Source organism: Oncorhynchus clarkii, chromosome 29, assembly GCF_045791955.1.
Source record: "Oncorhynchus clarkii lewisi isolate Uvic-CL-2024 chromosome 29, UVic_Ocla_1.0, whole genome shotgun sequence".
Taxonomy (NCBI): Eukaryota; Metazoa; Chordata; class Actinopteri; order Salmoniformes; family Salmonidae; genus Oncorhynchus; species Oncorhynchus clarkii.
The window spans coordinates 20,726,303-20,749,708 of record NC_092175.1 but is presented as its reverse complement, the minus strand read 5'-3'; the positions used below and the strand labels follow the sequence as shown (position 1 = coordinate 20,749,708).

Sequence of the window (23,406 nt, the reverse complement as noted above, 5' to 3'; positions counted from 1 at the left end):
CTATCTCTATCTCTTTTTTTCTACCTCTAAAATGTTCAATCCATCGTTGCTCATGTAATATCACGGTGCATAAACATGTCTAATCCTTCTCTGAAAAAGAAAGGCTCCACCTATAAAGACATGTCCATCTGCTGTTTCTGCCTTACCGAAGCCATTCCTTGATTTGTTTTGACGCCAGTAAATAAGGAAGGCTTTACAAGCAACAGTATTGCACTGCAGGTTTGATTGAATAAAGCACTCCTTTTTTTCTCAGCTCTCAAAGTGATATGAGCAGCTTGGACAGTTACCTAACAGCAACGCAAGATTAACATCCAGAGCCTTCATTCAGCGTGCTCTTTTGTCGTCTCCCATTTTCTCCCAGAAAATGTGCTTTTAGTCTGCTGATAAGGCATGGCAGTTCAGTTCTCTTCCTTATGTAACGTATATAGAATAGAGAAAAGATTATGTAAATTTCATCTCAATTTCCATATTGCTCGTTGGGTGGACAGAGGCTCCTGTCTTTGTTGGTTCGGGTGCCTAGACGGCGCTGTGTGTGTAAAGCTACTGTACAGACAAGACGTGGTTCTATTCTACCCTATTGGAGTAGGCTAATGCTCACCCATAGCGTAACGGGAAAATGAGCAGTGCTGGCGGATGACACTGCCATATTGAGATGGCTGTGATGCCCCCTGGGTCTTTGCTCTAACATGGGTCCAGGGTCAAGGAGATCAGGCAAGGTTACATGGCACACTAACTAACACTACACCACTGCATAGGGCAACACTGAGACCAGTGCTCTGTCAAACCAGACGTGTCCCACAAACCTGCTCCACTTCCTGCTTTATGTTCATTAACCACAGAATGGTGAACATTCCTGGTTCTCTCCCTGTGCAACACGGGGTACACCTTTCTGTTTTTCAAAAACACATTTTTCAAATAATCACCCGCTGTTTAAGGTGGTATGTCAAACTGAATGTGGGATTTAAAAAAAAGGTGTTCTATTAATTTTGTGTACAACTAATGATGTGTAAGAGACAGCAAAATGGGCGGATAAAACAAATGAGGTTAATGAGTGAGAGAGAGGGTGAGAGGGGGTGAGAGGGGGTGAGAGAGGGTGAGAGAGGGTGAGAGAGAAGGGAGATAGAAAGATGAAGAGATTGACAAAGAAAGAGAAAGTAACAGGACATGGATTATAGAGTTAATGTGGGACAGAAAAGAGGGTGAAATAATGAAAGATTTAGAGGGACAGGCTACAATAGATACAGACCTAATGAATTGGATTTGCCCAATCCCATGTCCATGTGTCTGGTTATAATAGGGTGTAGTTGCCCTACATTCAGCCAGATGCCATCAGCACTACAACACAGTAGCGAATCAGCACTGATGTAGGATACATACATGCACGCACACACACACACATACACACACACAGATAAAACGCCGACAGGCTTTGATATGAAGAGTCAGTTCACACACTGTTTCACACACAATACACACACGCACGCACACACACACACACACTATGTGCTCATATATATTGATATGATAAGATAAGATGGCAATGGGTCAGACAACACATCCTTCAATATGGAGGAAACATTCAGAGCCATGCTGACAGAAATGTTGATTTAGGAATTGAGGAGCATGTTTGTCTGGTCCATAGATGCATTTCATATCTTATCTGATTAATTCAATGTGGGTGAATAAAGAATATATCATAACACAGGCCTCTATAGAACGCTGAGCGTGTCTCATCATCTGGCTTAGTGAGGGGCTTTGTGGCCTATCCTTATTCTAACATTGTAGCTTTTAGATTAATGTCATTCCATCAGCTTCAGACTGAAGGAATCATTTTTTCCCATCTCACCCGTGGGCGTGGGTCCAAGCAGCCACATCCCATTGTCAGAACACAAAGACTTTCTAATGAGCACTAACAGTCTGAAGTGACAACTGCCCCAGTTCTTATCAGACAGCCATTATTGCATGAGACAATCTGAGCCCAGTCAAGCATGGCAAATGAGAGTGGTTACTATTTCATTGGATCAATCTCAATCTGAGAGTTTGACAAGCAAATATGAATTATACATGAGAGAGCGAGAGAGCAAGAGAGTGAGAGAGAGAGAGAGAGAGAGAGAGAGCGAGAGCAAGAGAGCGAGAGAGAGAGCGAGCGAGCGGGAGAGAGAGAGAGAGACTGAAAGAGAGAGAGAGAGGGAGACAGAGTGAAAGAGAGAGAGAAGGGAGACAGAGCGAAGAGACAAAAAAGAGGGGCAGAGAGAGAGAATAAACACTAAAACCCTTTCTTTCTATATATCAAACAAGACAAACATCCTGATAACAATCCATCAACAACACTATACTATACTGTACTCCTGAGTGCACAGAGACGACACTCACCTACTCCAAGCTGCTCAGGGGGCAGGCACTCAAAGGCATAACTCCTCTATAGTCCACCAGCAACAATGTGAGAGAGCATAGGCAGGTGAGAGAGAGGGAATAGTCACTCTTCTCCACAGAAATCAAGAAAGATGGACAGTGTGGAGGAAAGAATGAAATTAAACAGCAGTGTGTATTCAGCTCTACAGTTTCACTGCAGCACGCAGTATGATCACACAGCTCTTTCCAACCACTCTGACGCTGAGCGCTTTTCTAGCCCCCTCTTCCCTCTCCTCCCCCTCTCCCCCCCTCTTTTGCTCTCCCAATCCCTCACTCCCTTAATCTCGATTTCCCCCCCACCCCCATCACCCAACCTCCCGACCCAGAATGATAAGCCCCTTCAGATATTCCCAGCCACGAGCCCGGCACAGTCTGCACACACACACACACACACACACACACACACACACACACACACACACACACACACACACACACACACACACACACACACGTAACACACACACACAGACACAACATATACATCTGTATGCACTCATCTCAGCTCCCATGGATATAGCTACAATTATATATTTAAACACTCATCTATACGCTACACACACACTGTAACACACATACACACACATACTGTAACACACATACTGTAACACACATACTGTAACACACATACACACATACTGTAAACCTCATACTGTAACACACATACACACACATACTGTAACACACATACTGTAACACACATACACACATACTGTAACACACATACTGTAACACACATACACACATACTGTAACACACATACACACAGAGGAAAAAATAAATAAAAAGTACAATAAAGCCTCTGAAATCAGGCCAAGCGCCACTGCGGGAAAACAAGTGCAATTGATTCCGGAACATTCAGCTTCAAAGACAACAGACCTATACACATATACTGTAACACACATACTGTAACACACATACTGTAACACACATACACCCATACTATAAACCACATACTGTAACACACATACACACATACTATAAACCACATACTGTAACACACATACACACACATACTGTAACACACATACAGTATGTGTGTTACCGTATATGTGTGTAACACACATACACAGATGTAGAATGGTGAAATGGTCCACTGACCGGTGGTGTGTTGTTGGAGCAGTTGGGAATGTGAGGACACTCTCAGATGCTTGGTCTTCCCCAGCTCCTCCCCCAGTAGGTAATACCAGCCTTTGACCTCCTACAGAAGACAACACAACATGACAACAACCACACTGTTAGAGTCAGGAGGACAGAGGAAGGGAAGGGAACATGTGTATTTGCATTTGAAACAGAAAGAGAGCTGTCTGGGTTAGAGGCTATTCTGGCTGGGGGACTCACTCTAATATAGTAATGGTCATTGAAGTAAAATAATAAAAAATATAAAGATTAAAAACCTGGGTGTTATTTTAGATTCTGAACTCAATTTCGAATCACATTAGGAATGTGACCAAAATTGCATTTTACCACCTAAGGAACATTGTCAAGGTGCGGCCGTTTCTCTCTCAGGCTTTCAGAGAGACTCATTCATACTTTCGTTACTCGCGTGCTTGACTACTGTAATTCTCTCCTGTCGGGTCTACCCAAGAATGCCATTGGTCAACTGCAAAACATACAGAATGCTGCAGCATGGGTACTGACCAAGACCAGAAGGAGAGCACACATTACACCGGTTTTAAGGTCTCTGCACTGGCTGCCTGTGAGTTTTAGAATTCATTTGAAGATTCTTCTTCTGGTTTTTAAATAAATCAACGATTGTGCACCACAATACATGTCAGAGATGATTTTAATTTGTTTACCCAGTAGGTCTCTCAGGTCCTCTGGCACTGGCTTTTTAACTATCCCAAAGCCTAGGACCAAAAGGCATGGAGAGACAGCCTTTAGTTACTATTCCCCCCTCCTCTGGAATAGCCTGACAGAGAACCTGAGGGGGCTGAAACTGTGGACATATTTAAAATAGATCTAATTAAAACACACCTTTTTAGCTTTGCTTTTCCTAAGGGTGCTTTTCAGTCCGTATTTGTTGTTATTCTTTCGTTTTATATCCTCTTATGTTTGTTGTTTAGTAAATATTTCCATATTTATTTTCATTTTGTTTGTGAAACACATGTGCTGCACATGTGCTGCATTCCATGTTTGAAATGTACTGTATAAATAAAGTTTGATTTGATTTGATTCAAAAGATTTAAAAAACAATTATAATAAATGCAACAGTTGGACAATGTATGAAGATACTCCAAACTTTTTGATTTGTATAATCCATCAGACATTGACTGAATTATAGCACATAAAGCATTTTACTACCACGGAGTTCAGGGATTATGGAGGGAATTGAGTTATTCAATTTATTGTCAAATTTCACTTTTTTTGTTTTATGCACTCATATATACATTTTCAAATTGTATCAGGTATCTTTTTAAATATTTTGTGTTAAAATACAAATATGTGTCTCGTTTCCATTAAAACACCAGGTATACAGTATTTGAATAAATGACTGCATTAACATAAAGGGGAGGAACATGGCTGTAACCACAAAACACCTGCTCTGTCTACCCTACCAGCACTCCCATGCTCTGTCTACCCTACCAGCACTCCCCTGCTCTGTCTACCCTACCAGCACTCCCCTGCTCTGTCTACCCTACCAGCACTCCCCTGCTCTATCTACCCTACCAGCACTCCCCTGCTCTGTCTACCCTACCAGCACTCCCCTGCTCTGTCTACCCTACCAGCACTCCCCTGCTCTATCTACCCTACCAGCACTCCCCTGCTCTGTCTACCCTACCAGCACTCCCCTGCTCTGTCTACCCTACCAGCACTCCCCTGCTCTGTCTACCATACCAGCACTCCCCTGCTCTGTCTACCCTACCAACACTCCCCTGCTCTGTCTACCCTACCAGCACTCCCCTGCTCTGTCTACCCTACCAGCACTCCCCTGCTCTGTCTACCCTACCAGCACTCCCCTGCTCTATCTACCCTACCAGCACTCCCCTGCTCTGTCTACCCTACCAACACTCCCCTGCTCTGTCTACCCTACCAGCACTCCCCTGCTCTGTCTAGCCTACCAACACTCCCCTGCTCTGTCTACCCTACCAGCACTCCCCTGCTCTGTCTACCCTACCAGCACTCCCCTGCTCTATCTACCCTACCAGCACTCCCCTGCTCTGTCTACCCTACCAGCACTCCCCTGCTCTGTCTACCATACCAGCACTCCCCTGCTCTGTCTACCCTACCAACACTCCCCTGCTCTGTCTACCCTACCAGCACTCCCCTGCTCTGTATACCCTACCAACACTCCCCTGCTCTGTCTACCCTACCAGCACTCCCCTGCTCTGTCTACCCTACCAGCACTCCCCTGCTCTGTCTACCCTACCAGCACTCCCCTGCTCTGTCTACCCTACCAGCACTCCCCTGCTCTGTATACCCTACCAACACTCCCCTGCTCTGTCTACCCTACCAGCACTCCCCTGCTCTATCTACCCTACCAGCACTCCCCTGCTCTATCTACCCTACCAGCACTCCCCTGCTCTATCTACCCTACCAGCACTCCCCTGCTCTGTCTACCCTACCAACACTCCCCTGCTCTGTCTACCCTACCAACACTCCCCTGCTCTGTCTACCCTACCAGCACTCCCCTGCTCTATCTATCCTACCAGCACTCCCCTGCTCTGTCTACCCTACCAGCACTCCCCTGCTCTGTCTACCCTACCAGCCAGCACTCCCCTGCTCTGTCTACCCTACCAGCACTCCCCTGCTCTATCTACCCTACCAGCACTCCCCTGCTCTGTCTACCCCACCAGCACTCCCCTGCTCTGTCTACCCTACCAGCACTCCCCTGCTCTGTCTACCCTACCAGCACTCCCCTGCTCTATCTACCCTACCAGCACTCCCCTGCTCTATCTACCCTACCAGCACTCCCCTGCTCTGTCTACCCTACCAGCACTCCCCTGCTCTATCTACCCTACCAGCACTCCCCTGCTCTGTCTACCCTACCAGCACTCCCCTGCTCTATCTACCCTACCAGCACTCCCCTGCTCTGTCTACCCTACCAGCACTCCCCTGCTCTGTCTACCCTACCAGCACTCACCTGCTCTGTCTACCCTACCAGCACTCACCTGCTCTATCTACCCTACCAGCACTCCCCTGCTCTGTCTACCCTACCAGTACTCCCCTGCTCTATCTACCCTACCAGCACTCCCCTGCTCTATCTACCCTACCAGCACCCTACCAAATGATACGGACATATTCAATCTCTCCCTATCCCAGTTTGCTGTCCTCACTTGCTTCAAGATGTCCAACTGGTCACATTCAGAACATAACATTGTAAGGACTGTGCTTGTGCAAAATGTTGCTGTAAAAAAACAGTGTGGCCAGCTCAAACGCTACCTATTGCGTCAATTGAAACTAGAGGTGCTAAATGAGCGTTTGAGCATACGCTGCAGGGACCACTGTAGAATTATCACACCCGTGTGTTGGTACGTGTCAAAGGGTTCAAATAATGGGAATCGGTTAATAATGTTCTTTTACATTCTGGGGATTTTTTTCCCAGTCCCACAAGAAAAGGAACAAAGCTCATATGCAAAGCCTTCACTGTCACTCAGTAACTTGTTCTAGTGTCTGCCTCCCTGCCAGCTGAAAATCTTTGCCAGTGTGTGTGTGTAGTCTAACTGCCCCTTCCCCTCCCGCCGAATCATAGTCTACCGTAGCCTACTGACGTTACAAGTGTGATTCAGAGAGAGATTTTTAATTAGAGAAGAACGGATGAACCTTTTCAACACTACTTAAGGACACTATAGTTATCACGTTTCACATTGGATTTATAAACTACAAAAAGGTAAGATGTGTTTTTATTTAAATTCAGGTGTCACTCTGCACAAACAAGTAATGGTTCTGTTCAGAACGAAACAATTGAAAGATCGTTTCGGTTCCAACCCCCAGTTTGACATTTCATTACAACAATGTCCAATGGTCGTAAGGTTAATGAGAAAAATCAACAGGCACAAGCAAGAGTTTGAAAGAGTCGCAGAAGTCAAATGAAAGCAATCAATTCAGCGGGATTTAAGAGACAAGTGAATTTTGTACCCCTCAAACACAGGAAACAGACGGCTGAAAAATATATATCCTCAAGTGGGGGCGAGGCATGTGTGTTGCTACTATAATAAATATGAAATAAATAGAGAGAATTCTTCTTTCCACAGATTTAGAAACGCACAAACACACACACCACTACCTTCTCTGGCTCCACATCCCCAGAGCAACGTACACACACACACACACTTCTAAACAGAAGTTTAGCTCTTTCCAGCAGCTGATTACGTCCGCTTCACGAGCCAGATGTGTGTGTGTGTGTGTGTGTGTGTGTGTGTGTGTGTGTGTGTGTGTGTGTGTGTGTGTGTGTGTGTGTGTGTGTGTGTGTGTGTGTGTGTGTGTGTGTGTGTGTGTGTGTGTGTGTGTGTGTGTGTGTTATTGTGTGTGAATTCAATGAAATTCAATTAAATCCAAATGCCTCTTCTATTCTATATTAGGTTTAGTCATTGTTGTCCAAAGTGACTTACAGTCATGTGTGCTTACATGTTACGTATGGGAGGACCCTGAAATCAAACCCAAAACCTTGGCAGTGCAAATAGCATGCTCTGCCAACTGAGCCATACAGGACCACACTTACACAGAATGCATTATTTTAACACTCAAGTGAAGCCTTCCTTCAAAAAGAAGCCAAACAAGTGAAATGGTTGGAAATATAATATGCTAAATATAATATGCTAAATATAATAGGTTATTCTAGCGCTAAGGTTAAAAGAGTATGAACCTAGTTTCCAGAGAAAAGTGATATATTATTTGTATCTGATAGTGTGACCTGTCAAATTCAATTAAATTCTTATGTTCTATGACCGAGTGGAATTATTTTGAATTGCACTGAATTAAATTCTACTTCCTGCACTCAAACTCAAATTCAAATTCAACATCAGGAGGGTATGGCCAATTCAATTTGAATTTTAACTCATTAGTTGAATGGGAGGCAATTTCAAATTTCTGAATTGAGCCCAACTCTGGTGCGTGCGAGCGCTCGTGTGTGAAAACCATGCAGCCGGGACATAGAGGAAGACTTGACTCATAACCCATCTGATCACAGTCTCTATTAAGGGACATGACAATTCTACAATGCACAAAACACTCTGTCTCACTCTCTTCTCTCCCTCTCGCACACACACGCACGCGCTTACACACACACACACACACACACACACACACACACACACACACACACACACACACACACACACACACACACACACACACACACACACACACACACACACACACACACACACACACACACACACACACACAATACAGCACAGCAGCTAGCCTAGGTCTTCCTCCATCCAGTGAGAGGACAGAATGCAGAGTGTTCTATGTGCTGGTCTGCTCTCCCTGTGTCTTATTGAGGCTGTTCTAAGCCTGCAGTCTGAGCTCTATTGTAGTAAAGAGATGTGATTCCGTGGACTGTGACAATAATCGCTGGTTGAAGCATCTTATCTGAGTGGGCAGATTTCTACAGGCTGTGGGGCGAGGGGGGGAGTGAGGGGAAAGAGGGGAAGTGGGGGAGGGGAGACATGTACAGTACCATAAATCTAAGCACGGACTGTGCCACCACCGACTATTATGATGCCCATTAGACAAATAGAAACCAATGGGAGGGGAAGAGGGAGAGGGAGGGAGAGAGGGGGTGAGTGGGTGGGTGAGAGAACATAAGAGGGAATATATAGAGGGATGGGAGGAGAGAGATAAAGGGGGATAGATGAAGAAGAATAAAGCCAAGGAGTTGTGGAGGATGACAGTAGCAGGAGGGAGCTAAGAGATGAAAAGGAGAACTCCCAGTGACTCAGTGTTTAATCTCCTCATTAGCAACTTAAGCCAATTAAATATTCATTGGGATAAATGCCAGGCAGAAGCCTGTCCAAAAATCAGATTGTATTTGTTATTTCCTGAGACAGAGTTTGAAGGTAATGTGTGTGTGGCATGTTTAACTATTATTGTGGGGAACAGACATTTTGTTGGTCCCCACAAGGTCAAATGCTATTTCTAGGGGGTTTAGGGTTAAGGTTAGAATTAGTGTTGTGGTTAGAATTAGAATCAGGTTTAGGGGGAGGGAGGGAGGGAGGGAGAGAGAGAGAGAGAGAGAGAGAGAGAGAGAGAGAGAGAGAGAGAGAGAGAGAGAGAGAGGCAGTTTTGGTATGTACTATGTTAGTTGTTGTTGGGAGCAGCTTTGGTATGATCTGTGTTAGTTTGGTGCGTTGTCAGATAGAGCTTCTTTAATGTCTTGAGTTATTTTCTCAGGTTGTTGTGAAGTAGTTTGTATTATTGTGTTTCATTTGTTCCCAGTTGGGGAAGGGGAATGCACCAAGGGAGTGCTTAGGCAAGAGGCCCGCAGGCATACATATACCCGTAGTATATTCACTGTCTAGGCACACTAGGTAAGACCTGGGTGGACCACCCCCTGTATTTTGGTTAGGGCACCAGGTGGTGCTAAGTTAGATAGGTAGTGGGTAGGCAGGTTAGATAGGAGAGGGTAAGTTAGATAGGTAGTGGGTAGGCAGGTTAGATAGGAGAGGGTAAGTTAGATAGGTAGTGGGTAGGCAGGTTAGATAGGAGAGGGTAGGTTAGATAGGTAGTGGGAAGGCAGGTTAGATAGGAGAGGGTAGGTTAGATAGGTAGTGGGTAGGCAGGTTAGATAGGAGAGGGTAGGTTAGATAGGTAGTGGGAAGGCAGGTTAGATAGGATAGGGTAAGTTAGATAGGTAGTGGGTGGGCAGGTTAGATAGGAGAGGGTAAGTTAGATAGGTAGTGGGTAGGCAGGTTAGATAGGAGAGGGTAGGTTAGATAGGTAGTGGGTAGGCAGGTTAGATAGGAGAGGGTAGGTTAGATAGGTAGTGGGTAGGCAGGTTAGATAGGAGAGGGTAGGTTAGATAGGTAGTGGGTAGGCAGGTTAGATAGGAGAGGGTAAGTTAGATAGGTAGTGGGTAGGCAGGTTAGATAGGAGAGGGTAGGTTAGATAGGTAGTGGGAAGGCAGGTTAGATAGGAGAGGGTAGGTTAGATAGGTAGTGGGTAGGCAGGTTAGATAGGAGAGGGTAGGTTAGATAGGTAGTGGGTAGGCAGGTTAGATAGGAGAGGTGGACTTTGACATTTACTTTCTTTGCTTTGGTTCCGTCCGGCCCCTTTTCCCCATACTGCCGTGTGAAGGAATACATTCCTAGTAAACGGTAAATTCTCTGCCTTTTGTCATCCTTACTTGCACCTACAGTTCCATACCTCTTTCACTTCACGGGGAGTTGAGTTGTAGCGGGGTGTTGCGTTCCCTCTTCATAGAGGTGTGCGTAACAGGAGCTATGGTTAAGGTTAGGGTACGAGTTAGGGTTAGGTTTAGGGGTTAGGAAAAATAGGATTTTGAATGGGACTGACTTGTGTCCCCACAAGGTTAACCGTACAAGACTGTGTACAGAGCAAAAAATAAGAACCTCTTTTTTTAAAAGGTCTGTACAAAAGACCTGGAGAGTGGAGCAGCGTACTGCTGAGATGGGCTTGATCAAGCAAGATCACTTCACCTTTTGACTTTCAAGCAATCACACACCTGTCAGAAATTATCAAGACTATCCTGATAGGCTCATTCTCCATTCTAGTTTGTATTTAAAGCCAGTCAAGCCATTTCCAGTTTCGTTCCAGTTGTCTGCGTCCAAGTTAAGAGTAAGTTTGTTTCCTCTTTCCTTATTTGAGATATATTTATTGACTAGATCAATTTAATAGGTTTATCCTTATCACCTTTTATGTTCTGCAACCTGCTCATCTGTTGCAGAACCACACACAAATCCAACTTTACCATGTCCAAACACAAGTCGTAGTTGGATGGAAATGATCCAACCAATATGTTGAATATAATCAATTGCGTTTATCAATCCGACTCCAATATGTTGAACAAATTGAACAGGCCCTGAAAGTCTCTGAAGGAATCTAGTCCAGGTAGCAAGCCTTACATCACATCTCAGTATGACTATAATGATCATGTGTCTAACATGGTCCGTTATGCAATTATTCTAGATACAAATAGCTAATCCTGGCAACCAATGTTCTAGCATTAGTTTATTGAGGCAAGCAGATCAGAGATGTCAAGGTGGTACCTCAGCATGTGCTATGTGTATAGTGTAATTAACTATCAATAGACCTAAAATATAGGTTTTATAAACGGTTTACAATGTGAAGAGCAGTTGTGTGGGCACAGGGGGATGGGACACAGTTGGATAAATTAAGAATGAATGATTAAACTGCAAGTAGATCTGAAGGAAAACCCAGCAGTCGTCTACTTTTATCTTCACTGACTCCTCTGTCGAAGACACTTTATCTGACATCAAATGCACGAATGCATTCTGCATGCATGTATGCCTGCAACTGTAAGAAAAGGTGTCAGAGGAATGGGAGACAAGCAAGAAGCTTGACAGGAGTTGTGGCCTGAAACAAAATGCTACGTGTTTACCATGTGCTGCCCAGCTGAGCGAAGCGGGAAATTGGCCCACTGGATCACTGAAGGCGTAAGAGGAGAGTGTGTTCTGGCAGCTCACACACAAGCTGACAACAGAAATTGCCTTCATACCTTGTCGCCTGGCAAATAAGAACTAAACACCTCTGCTGTCAACACAGTCCGTACTGGAATATACTCACCTGCTAAATCAGGGTGGTTTCTTGGTAGTCTTAAACAAATCTACTTTGAAACAAAAGTATGCATCTCACACACATGGTTATGGGCTTAAAAAAAGACACCTTTACCATGGCAGACAGAGTTGAAATGTATTACATTTTGAGTTTGCATCTCAATATTATACTTTGTATCCATCACAGAAGACTGAAATATGACAAATCCATTTGACATTAAAAAAAACGGGAATATCAAATTATTACAAATATTAATAACATTCCACCCATGAGGCCACTAGAGGGCGATTTGGTCATTTAACTGCAGGAAAGGGCTCTGCGTCACAGAAGGAAAAACATCATTCTATGTATTGATTTGTACTATAATGTATTGATGTATTATGTATTGATTTGTCCATAACATTCTCACCTGTGTACTTTACTTAACAGAAACAGTCCTTGCTATAGCTATATAGTTTGTCTCTTCTCCCAACAGCACCCTAACAGCAACTAGATCTGTGGTGGGTTAGTCATGTCTGTGAGAGCAGTACTGATGTGTTGTAACACCCGAGGGAATGCACTAATGTATATTGTGCTGTAACCATAAACATATGCAGTGGTAAAAAAACAATGTGGGGGGGGGGGGATGCTGATCGCTATTCGCAATGAGTGAAGTAATGCTCCCTAAGCACATTTTCCACAAAACGTAGGTAAACACTCGTGCATTTAAATATGTTTACCCTCCACTACACCACCTCTTATATGGTAGTACCCCTAGATTAGAAGATCTTTACTACAGTAGGCTGAGGGCAGTGGTGATGTGTTGTTACACCCAAGGGACTGCCCTACATATCTATACTGTAACCATCGATGTACAGTATATATGGCTGTATCACTAGACTGGAGGGACTGAGGACAGTAGTGATGTGTTCTAACAGGAGGGACTGAGGACAGTAGGGATGTGTCCTAACTGGAGGGACTGAGGACAGTCGTGATGTGTTCTAACAGGAGGGACTAAGGACAGTAGTGATGGGTTCACAGTGGCCACAGTGGTGTTTCTTGTGGATTAAGGCCATGGCCGCTCACTCACTCTGGGCTAAACAGGTCTTTTATGGTCTGGTGAACACACACGCACACACACTCTGATAGAGGGAGTGAGCTAATGAGGAGGGTTACAGTGGTGTGTGGTGCAGTGGAGAGTAGAGGAATGTACAAAGAAGAACAACTAACCTTCACTGGGTCCATGAGGGATCTCACGCCAAAACTCATACACCCTAGAAGCTCACTCCTCCTAGAGAGAGAGAAAGAGAGAGAGAGATATTATATCTATGGTCAAATTATGTGGTCCCTTCCTTATAGGCAGCAATCCTATCCCCACTGGAATTTCTTTGCTGTGACACACTGGTTTAGACATCAACACTACAGCATCCCACCCAGGTAATACTAGAGCACAGAGATGACGACCCCAGACATACAACACTCAGGGGTACTCACACAAACTGTATCCCTCACCCAGAGCGGTCCACGCAGATAATAACATGACATCTGATCATCATAACCTCATCATGTTTCTTACAGGGACTATATGAGCAGTAGGGAGATTGAGTAATTTAGTTTACGCTCTAATCCAAGTCGCCTTACAGGAGCAATTAAGGTTAAGTGCCTTGCTCAAGGGATATACTTTTCTATAGACTCTGGGATTCAAACCAGTGAACTTTCGGTTACTGGCTCAACTCTCTTAACCGCTAGGCTACCTGCCGTCCTATGGTGTAGGCCGTTATGAAGTGTGCCAGCCACAGTGTTGGGACTGTATTGCAGACGGGTACTGTGCTGTGGAATAATAATATAATAATATATGCTATTTAGCAGATGCTTTTATCCAAATCAACTTACAGTCATGCGTGCACACATTTTACGTACGGGTGGCCCCCAATCCTGGCGTTGCATGTGCCATGCTCAACCAACTGAGTCATACAGGACCAATGTGATTTGAGAGTAGTTCTGATCTGCCACTGGTACTGTTGACTTATTTAACAGGCCCTGTGTCTGAGATGGGCTGACTTACAAACTGTTATCCCTAGTGACACACTGCCCTAAAGATGGAGAGTCACACTTTGGGGACAAAATTGAAGCGTGAGTAGTAGCTCTGGAGAGCAGGATTTATCTCCTTCTTTCTGACACACATACTAGGGTTGAATGGCAGGAACCCGGTTACCGAGATTTACCGGGATTTATCGTCCAAAACCACTCCCTTTTCCCGGGATAAATAACTGCGAGAAACCGGTACATTATAGTAAATGATTTATATGAACAGCATGAGTGAAATGGAACTGTTAAATTATATGCCATGTCTCAATCTGGCTTCTCTACGGCCTCTGCATGATGAATCACAGATCAGGGTGGGGACAGACAGCCCATCTCAGTATGGAGCGCAGATCACAATGCATGTAGACCTATCATCTCATCATGGTAACTTTTTTCCTTGTGACAGATAGACCTGCATTTACTGCAGCATAGCCTATACTACAGTAATATAAAGACTGAATGAACGTCTAATTTACCCATCTCCATCTGTCTTTCATGGGTCATCTTGTTCTTTAACTCCAGCTTCAGAGGTTTAAAACAGCCTGTCACTTGAATAATCATTTGCTGTGGCACACTGGTTTAGACATCAACACTACAGCATCCCACCCAGGTAATACTAGAGCACAGAGATGACAACCCCAGACATACAACACTCAGGGGTACTCACACTATATCCCTCACCCAGAGCGGTCCACGCAGATAATAACATGACATCTGATCATCATAACCTCATCATGTTTCTTACAGGGACTATATGAGCAGTAGGGAGATTGAGTCATTTAGCTTACGCTCTTATCCAAGTCGCCTTACAGGAGCAATTAAGGTTGAGTGCCTTGCTCAAAGGAACAGCTACAGACCTTTCACCTAGTCGGCTCGGGCAATCCAACTATTGTCCTTTCAATAGTGCATAACATTGGAAAATTCATCCGACCATAAGCCATGTCCTTAACATTGACCCTGTTATAACCAAGGCTAGTAAAGGAAAGAAGGCGAGAGTAATTCCAGACACACAGCCGCAGCCTCTGCATCAATTATAAAGGGCAGCTTTGCACTTCAACCGGAGCTGACAGTTGTGTGTGTGTGTGTGTGTGTGTGTGTGTGTGTGTGTGTGTGTGTGTGTGTGTGTGTGTGTGTGTGTGTGTGTGTGTGTGTGTGTGTGTGTGTGTGTGTGTGTGTGTGTGTGTGTGTGTGTGTGTGATAATGCTGATAAGTAGAAGCAGAGGGATATGCATTCCTTCAACATTCCTCATCAAAAATCTAAAACCCTTTAAATAACTCAAATGAATCACTATTATCGTTATCTTCATCGTTCTGTTCCATTCTTGCCATGGCGCCATGAGGTTGCCTAGGCAGAGAGCTCCTGTAAATGTATATATATTTGTTGTTTTTGTTAAAAAAATGTATCAACAATTTCATGGTTGTTAGTATTGATTATTTATATATATATCAATTCAATGGAGTCATATGACTAGCAAGTCCGTTCGTTTGGTCAAGATAACCTAATGGCTAGCTAGCTTTTGTTTTTATCTGCAACTTTAGCTAGATGACACAGCCTGCATCAGAGGAGCTGGGGATGGCATGGGCTGGCTTGATGTTCCTGACCTGTCCCCCCCCCCCCCCCCCCCCCTGCTGGATGTGACCACTGATTCCCCCTACTCAAGCCTGCATCAGAGGAGCTGGGGGTGGCATGGGCTGGCTTGATGTTCCTGACCTGTCCCCCCCCTGCTGGATGTGACCACTGATTCCCCCTACTCAAGCCTGCATCAGAGGAGCTGGGGATGGCATGGGCTGGCTTGATGTTCCTGACCTGTCCCCCCCCCCCTGCTGGATGTGACCACTGATTCCCCCTACTCAAGCCTGCATCAGGGCATCAGAGGAGCTGAGAACAGCGTGGCAGAGGAGAGTGCTGAGGGGGGAGAATGAAGGCTCTTGACTGACTTTCAGGAAACTGTTGCAGGCTTGGCCTATGTGCATCCCACCGGAGTTGGATGTGATCTGGACGCAGCATCCTCTGTTGAAGACCATTGTCCAGCCCAAGAACTACATGTCCTTTTTTTAAGCATCTTTTAGATTTTCTGTATAAATATTTTATTATCATCATCATCATCATCATCATCATTATCATCACCATGCCATTGATTGATACCTTGAGATTTGGTCACAGTTCCACATGGTGAACAGTAGCCTTTTATGATGCTGCTCCTCAGTGATGACACTGAAAACAACAGAAACACCATCCATCAATTCCTAGGGGCCTATCGCAAACTAATACAGTATAATGGCAATTAATATCAATTGAAAGCACCTGAGGCATGAGTGATAACAACAACAACAAAAAAGTCACGCACAGACAAATGCAAATTCACAGATGGATGAAAATATGTTGTTGAAAATCGAAATGTTAGTGTTGTGGCCAGTACTTGAGATAGTATACTAAAATATTTGGGCTCACAAGTAAAAGGTTTCCATGAAGATGGGGCACTTGGAGTCCGGCACCATCTTAGTCTTCTGTCTGCCTCCAGGATCATCATCAGGTACCACACCCAACTGAGAAAGAACACATTTAAATTACAGTTGACTCATTTAGCAGACCCTCTTACCCAGAGTGACTTACAGTTAGTGCATTCATCTGAAGATAGCTAGGTGGTACATTTTTCCTCAAAGTAGCTAGAGTCAAAGTCTAGTAAAACAAAAAAGGAAAGTGCAAGGCATTCTTTTCTTTTTTTCGGGGGGGGGGGGGTTGGGTGAGAAGGGTGTTGTGGGATTATTTAAGATACTTTTTGAAGAGGTAGGGTTTCAGATGTTTCAGAAGATGGACAGGGACTCTGCTGTCCTAGCTCAGGGGGAAGCTGGTTCCACCATTGGGGGGCCAGGACAGAGGAGAGCTTGGACTGGGCTGAGCGGGAGCTGCCCTCCCTTAAGTGTGGGAGAACCAAGAGACCAGAGGTGGCAGGACGAGTACTCTGGTTGGGGTGTGAGAGTTCCAATCAAACCAGCAGTATGGTATTGATGCACTTCCTAATTTCCTTCATAATATGATTCAATATAATCACATTTGTGTGGACAGTACTTGCATAGGACAGTATTTTGTAAACAAAGACTTCATGAGCGTTGCGTTGGTGGGCTTGGACTGGGATTTCCAGACTGAGACTGACTAACGTTGTATTCACATCGGCATATACTCTGTGTAGACACAGAGAGTGGAAGACTAGAGCTGTCACTCTATGTTACTGAGGGTAACCTAGCAGATAGCTCAGAGTCTGTGACAGCGCAGTACGTCCTCCGCGTCTGTCTCCTAAACCCTCGCACACACACACAGACACATGCACGCACACACACAATATAATACAGCCGGCACTAATCCGTCTGCCCTGTGCCAAGGTCTGCTGAGAGATGAAATCTGAACAAACAGGAAATCTAAATCCAGCCTTAACGAGGGGTTATGACTTCTGCTATTAGTTTAGCAGACCCGCTGTGTGTGTGGGGGGGTGGGGGGGTTCTTCCAGTCCAGCATTAACACACCTGATTAAACTAATCTGAGTCTAGATTGAATACCATGACTAGTTGATTGGGCTGGAACCAAAGCATGCACACGCTGCCGTGGAGGCAGTGTCACATACCTTAACATACGAGTCACATGTGGCGTGTTTCTTTCCCATAAGGCTCTTTGCCTCCATAACTGTGGGTACAAGATTGGGTATGTAGAAATGAATAATTCACAACAAACAATGAAATACCATCAGGACAATAAAGGGGACACATTTGTTGTGTGACTGGTCTCTGGTATTCAGTGAACCTACATGTATGATGAGAGGTTAGGGCGATGGAAGAGGTAGAATTACACCCTTTGATATCATAAGGAACACAGTATATAAACCAAATCATAAAATGGTTTGAGATTGAGATTTAAAACTGAGATACATTGAATTTAATCCAGGCCTAGATCCTCTTCCACTGGTGCACAGTGAGGTTGAAACTATCTGTGTGTGTGTGTGAGGGCACTAGGTGACATGTCCCACTTTACCTCCCCACTGCTGCAACACAACCTCCACTTTACCTCCCCACTGCTGCAACACAACCTCCACTTTACCTCCCCACTGCTGCAACACAACCTCCACTTTACCTCCCCACTGCTGCAACACAACCTCCACTTTACCTCCCCACTGCTGCAACACAACCTCCACTTTACCTCCCCACTGCTGCAACACAACCTCCACTTTACCTCCCCACTGCTGCAACACAACCTCCACTTTACCTCCCCACTGCTGCAACACAACCTCCACTTTACCTCCCCACTGCTGCAACACAACCTCTACAACTGCTGCAACACACTACTTTACCTCCCCACTGCTGCAACACAACCTCTACTTTACCTCCCCACTGCTACTTTACCTCCCCACTGCTGCAACACAACCTCTACTTTACCTCCCCACTGCTGCAACACAACCTCTACTTTACCTCCCCACTGCTGCAACACAACCTCTACTTTACCTCCCCACTGCTGCAACACAACCTCTACTTTACCTCCCCACTGCTGCAACACAACCTCTACTTTACCTCCCCACTGCTGCAACACAACCTCTACTTTACCTCCCCACTGCTGCAACACAACCTCCACTTTACCTCCCCACTGCTGCAACACAACCTTTAATCTGCAGCAGCAGTGGTGACATATTATTTCAGAGAGTGTGCTGCACTGGTGGGTGTCACCGTGCTGGGGACACTGTGTGTGTGTGTGTGTGTGTGTGTGTGTGTGTGGGGGGGGGGGGGGGGGGGGGGGGGGGGGGGGGGGTGTTCTATGTGTCTGACGGAGGCACACACGCAGTCTGGCCTCTGACTTGAGCTGGGTTGACATTTGTTCCCTTTGTGTTTTCCCTTTAGGCTGCAGAATGACTCTCCACCACAGCCACACAAATTAGAGAGCAAACAGCAAACAGCAACAGAGAAACAGAGAGTGAGGAGAACTAGATGCCAGTGCAAAATAGCTTGGCAGTAAGGCAGAAACCATACAGAAACCCCACTATGATTTGCATAAAGAGCTGCACAATTCTACAGTGCCCTCCGTAATTATTGGGAAATTACAGCAGTTTTTGTACATAGTCCCCCCATTTTAGGGCACCAAAGGTACTGGACAAATTCACTTATTTGTGTATTAAAGTTGTAAAAAGTAAATTACTTGATCCCATATCCGTAGCACACAATGACTACATCAAGCTTGTGACTCTAAAAATGTGTTGGATGCATTTTCTGTTTGGTTTGGTTGTGTTATAGATTATATTGTGCCCAATTGAAATTAATGGTAAATAATGTATTGTGTAATTTTGGAGTCACTTTTATTGTAAATAATTATAGAACTTGTTTCTAAAAACTTCTACATTAATGTGGATGCCACCATGATTACAGATCATCTTGAATGAATTGTGAATAATGATAAGTGAGAAAGTTACAGACGCTCAAATATATTGTACAATATATTGTATATTGTACCCAAACTATTTGAAATTCTACTTTTAAAAATCCACCTCTCTAAAAACAAGTCTCTCACCGTTGCCGCCTGCTATAGACCACCCTCTGCCCCCAGGTGTGCTCTGGACACCATATGTGAACTGATTGCCCCCCATCTATCTTCAGAGCTCGTGCTGCTAGGCGACCTAAACTGGAACATGCTTAACACCCCAGCCATCCTACAATCTAAACTTGATGCCCTCAATTTCACACAAATTATCAATGAACCTACCAGGTACCTCCCGAAAAGCCTTAAACACGGGCACCCTCATAGATATCATCCTAACCAACTTGCCCTCTAAATACACCTCTGCTGTCTTCAACCAAGATCTCAGCGATCACTGCCTCATTGCCTGCATCTGTAATGGGTCAACGGTCAAACGACCTCCACTCATCACTGTCAAACGCTCCCTGAAACACTTCAGCGAGCAGGCCTTTCTAATCGACCTGGCCGGGGTATCCTGGAAGGATATTGATCTCATCCCGTCAGTAGAGGATGCCTGGATATTTTTTTTAAATGCCTTCCTAACCATCTTAAATAAACATGCCCCATTCAAGAAATTTAGAACCAGGAACAGATATAGCCCTTGGTTCTCCCCAGACCTGACTGCCCTTAACCAACACAAAAACATCCTATGGCGTTCTGCATTAGCATCGAACAGCCCCCGTGATATGCAGCTGTTCAGGGAAGCTAGAAACCATTATACACAGGCAGTTAGAAAAGCCAAGGCTAGGCCTCCCGGATGGCGCAGTGGTTAAGGGCGCTGTACTGCAGCGCCAGCTGTGCCATCAGAGTCCTGGGTTCGCGCCCAGGCTCTGTCGTAACCGGCCGCGACCGGGAGGTACGTGGGGCGACGCACAATTGGCCTAGCGTTGCCCGGGTTAGGGAGGGCTTGGTCGGTAGGGTTGTCCTTGTCTCATCGCGCACCAGCGACTCCTGTGGCGGGCTGGGCGCAGTGTACGCTAGCCAAGGTGGCCAGATGCACGGTGTTTCCTCCGGCGCATTGGTGCGGCTGGCTTCCGGGTTGGATGTGCGCTGTGTTAAAGAAGCAGCGGCTTGGTTGGTTGTGTATCGGAGGACGCATGACTTTCAACCTTCGTCTCTCCCGAGCCCGTACGGGAGTTGTAGCGATGAGACAAGATAGTAGCTACTACAACAATTGGATACTACGAAATTGGGGAGAAAAAGGGGTAAAATTCAAAAAAGAAAAAAAAAAGAAAAGCCAAGGCTAGCTTTTTCAAGCAGAAATTTTCTTCCTGCAACACTAACTCAAAAAAGTTCTGGGACACTGTAAAGTCCATGGAGAATAAGAACACCTCCTCCCAGCTGCCCACTGCACTGAAGATAGGAAACACTGTCACCACTGATAAATCCACCATAATTGAGAATTTCAATAAGCATTTTTCTACGGCTGGCCATGCTTTCCACCTGGCTACTCCTACCCCGGTCAACAGCACTGCAGCCCCCACAACAACTCGCCCAAGCCTTCCCCATTTCTCCTTCTCCCAAATCCGTTCAGCTGATGTTCTGAAAGAGCTGCAAAATCTGGACCCATACAAATCAGCCGGGCTAGACAATCTGGACCCTTTCTTTCTAAAATTATCTGCCGAAATTGTTGCCACCCCTATTACTAGCCTGTTCAACCTCTCTTTCGTGTCGTCTGAGATTCCCAAAGATTGGAAAGCAGCTGCGGTCATCCCCCTCTTCAAAGGGGGGGACACTCTTGACCCAAACTGCTACAGACCTATATCTATCCTACCATGCCTTTCTAAGGTCTTCGAAAGCCAAGTCAACAAACAGATTACCGACCATTTCGAATCTAACCATACCTTCTCTGCTATGCAATCTGGTTTCAGAGCTGGTCATGGGTGCACCTCAGCCACGCTCAAGGTCATAAACGATATCTTAACCGCCATCGATAAGAAACATTACTGTGCAGCCGTATTCATTGATCTGGCCAAGGCTTTTGACTCTGTCAATCACCACATCCTCATCGGCAGACTCGACAGCCTTGGTTTCTCAAATGATTGCCTCGCCTGGTTCACCAACTACTTCTCTGATAGAGTTCAGTGTGTTAAATCGGAGGGTCTGCTGTCCGGACCTCTGGCAGTCTCTATGGGGGTGCCACAGGGTTCAATTCTTGGACCGACTCTCTTCTCTGTATACATCAATGAGGTCGCTCTTGCTGCTGGTGAGTCTCTGATCCACCTCTACGCAGACGACACCATTCTGTATACTTCTGGCCCTTCTTTGGACACTGTGTTAATAACAACCCTCCAGGCAAGCTTCAATGCCATACAACTCTCCTTCCGTGGCCCCCAATTGCTCTTAAATACAAGTAAAACTAAATGCATGCTCTTCAACCGATCGCTACCTGCACCTGCCCGCCTGTCCAACATCACTACTCTGGACGGCTCTGACTTAGAATACGTGGACAACTACAAATACTTAGGTGTCTGGTTAGACTGTAAACTCTCCTTCCAGACCCATATCAAACATATCCAATCCAAAGTTAAATCTAGAATTGGCTTCCTATTTCGCAACAAAGCATCCTTCACTCATGCTGCCAAACATACCCTTGTAAAACTGACCATCCTACCAATCCTCGACTTTGGCGATGTCATTTACAAAATAGCCTCCAATACCCTACTCAACAAATTGGATGCAGTCTATCACAGTGCAATCCGTTTTGTCACCAAAGCCCCATATACTACCCACCATTGCGACCTGTACGCTCTCGTTGGCTGGCCCTCGCTTCATACTCGTCTCCAAACCCACTGGCTCCATGTTATCTACAAGACCCTGCTAGGTAAAGTCCACCCTTATCTCAGCTCGCTGGTCACCATAGCATCTCCCACCTGTAGCACACGCTCCAGCAGGTATATCTCTCTAGTCACCCCCAAAACCAATTATTTCTTTGGCCTCCTCTCCTTCCAGTTCTCTGCTGCCAATGACTGGAACGAACTACAAAAATCTCTGAAACTGGAAACACTTATCTCCCTCACTAGCTTTAAGCACCAACTGTCAGAGCAGCTCACAGATTACTGCACCTGTACATAGCCCACCTATAATTTAGCCCAAACAACTACCTCTTTCCCTACTGTATTTAATTAATTAATTTTGCTCCTTTGCACCCCATTATTTTTATTTCCACTTTGCACATTTTTCCATTGCAAATCTACCATTCCAGTGTTTTACTTGCTATATTGTATTTACTTTGCCACCATGGCCTTTTTTTGCCTTTACCTCCCTTATCTCACCTCATTTGCTCACATCGTATATAGACTTGTTTATACTGTATTATTGACTGTATGTTTGTTTTACTCCATGTGTAACTCTGTGTCGTTGTATGTGTCGAACTGCTTTGCTTTATCTTGGCCAGGTCGCAATTGTAAATGAGAACTTGTTCTCAACTTGCCTACCTGGTTAAATAAAGGTGAAATAAATAAAATAAATACAAAAATATTACCCCCAAGACATCCATACCTCTCACCATTACAAGAACAGGGGAGGCTAGCATTTTGGAAGGGGAGGGTATGATATTTGTGCATCTGTAACTTTACTTTTTACTAATAAGTGAATTTGTCCCAATTCTTTTGGTGCACAATTACATTTCCATACGGTTAACCCGATATGGATGAAAATACCCTCAAATTAAAGCTGTCAGAATCCTAACTTTTGGAGTATAGAGCCGAAAGAAGAAATAATGCTTTACCGTCCCA

General features: G+C 45.0%; 1 protein-coding gene across 2 annotated transcripts in view; it reads right to left on the bottom strand.

Annotated features, from left to right (window-relative positions):
• LOC139387870 (regulator of G-protein signaling 3-like) overlaps positions 1–23,406 on the bottom strand; it is a 239,518-nt gene that overhangs the window by 194,338 nt on the left and 21,774 nt on the right. The window contains exons 3-7 of one of the 2 annotated variants that reach the window (XM_071134175.1): positions 17,799–17,857; positions 16,631–16,725; positions 16,325–16,393; positions 13,324–13,384; positions 3,514–3,613 (exon numbers count right to left, since the gene is read on the bottom strand). In XM_071134175.1, coding sequence (XP_070990276.1) covers positions 3,514–3,613; positions 13,324–13,384; positions 16,325–16,393; positions 16,631–16,725; positions 17,799–17,857 — 384 coding nt within the window. Of the gene's footprint in view, positions 1–2,373; positions 2,545–3,513; positions 3,614–13,323; positions 13,385–16,324; positions 16,394–16,630; positions 16,726–17,798; positions 17,858–23,406 lie in introns of those variants that run through there. The other variant, XM_071134177.1, reaches the window with a different exon arrangement.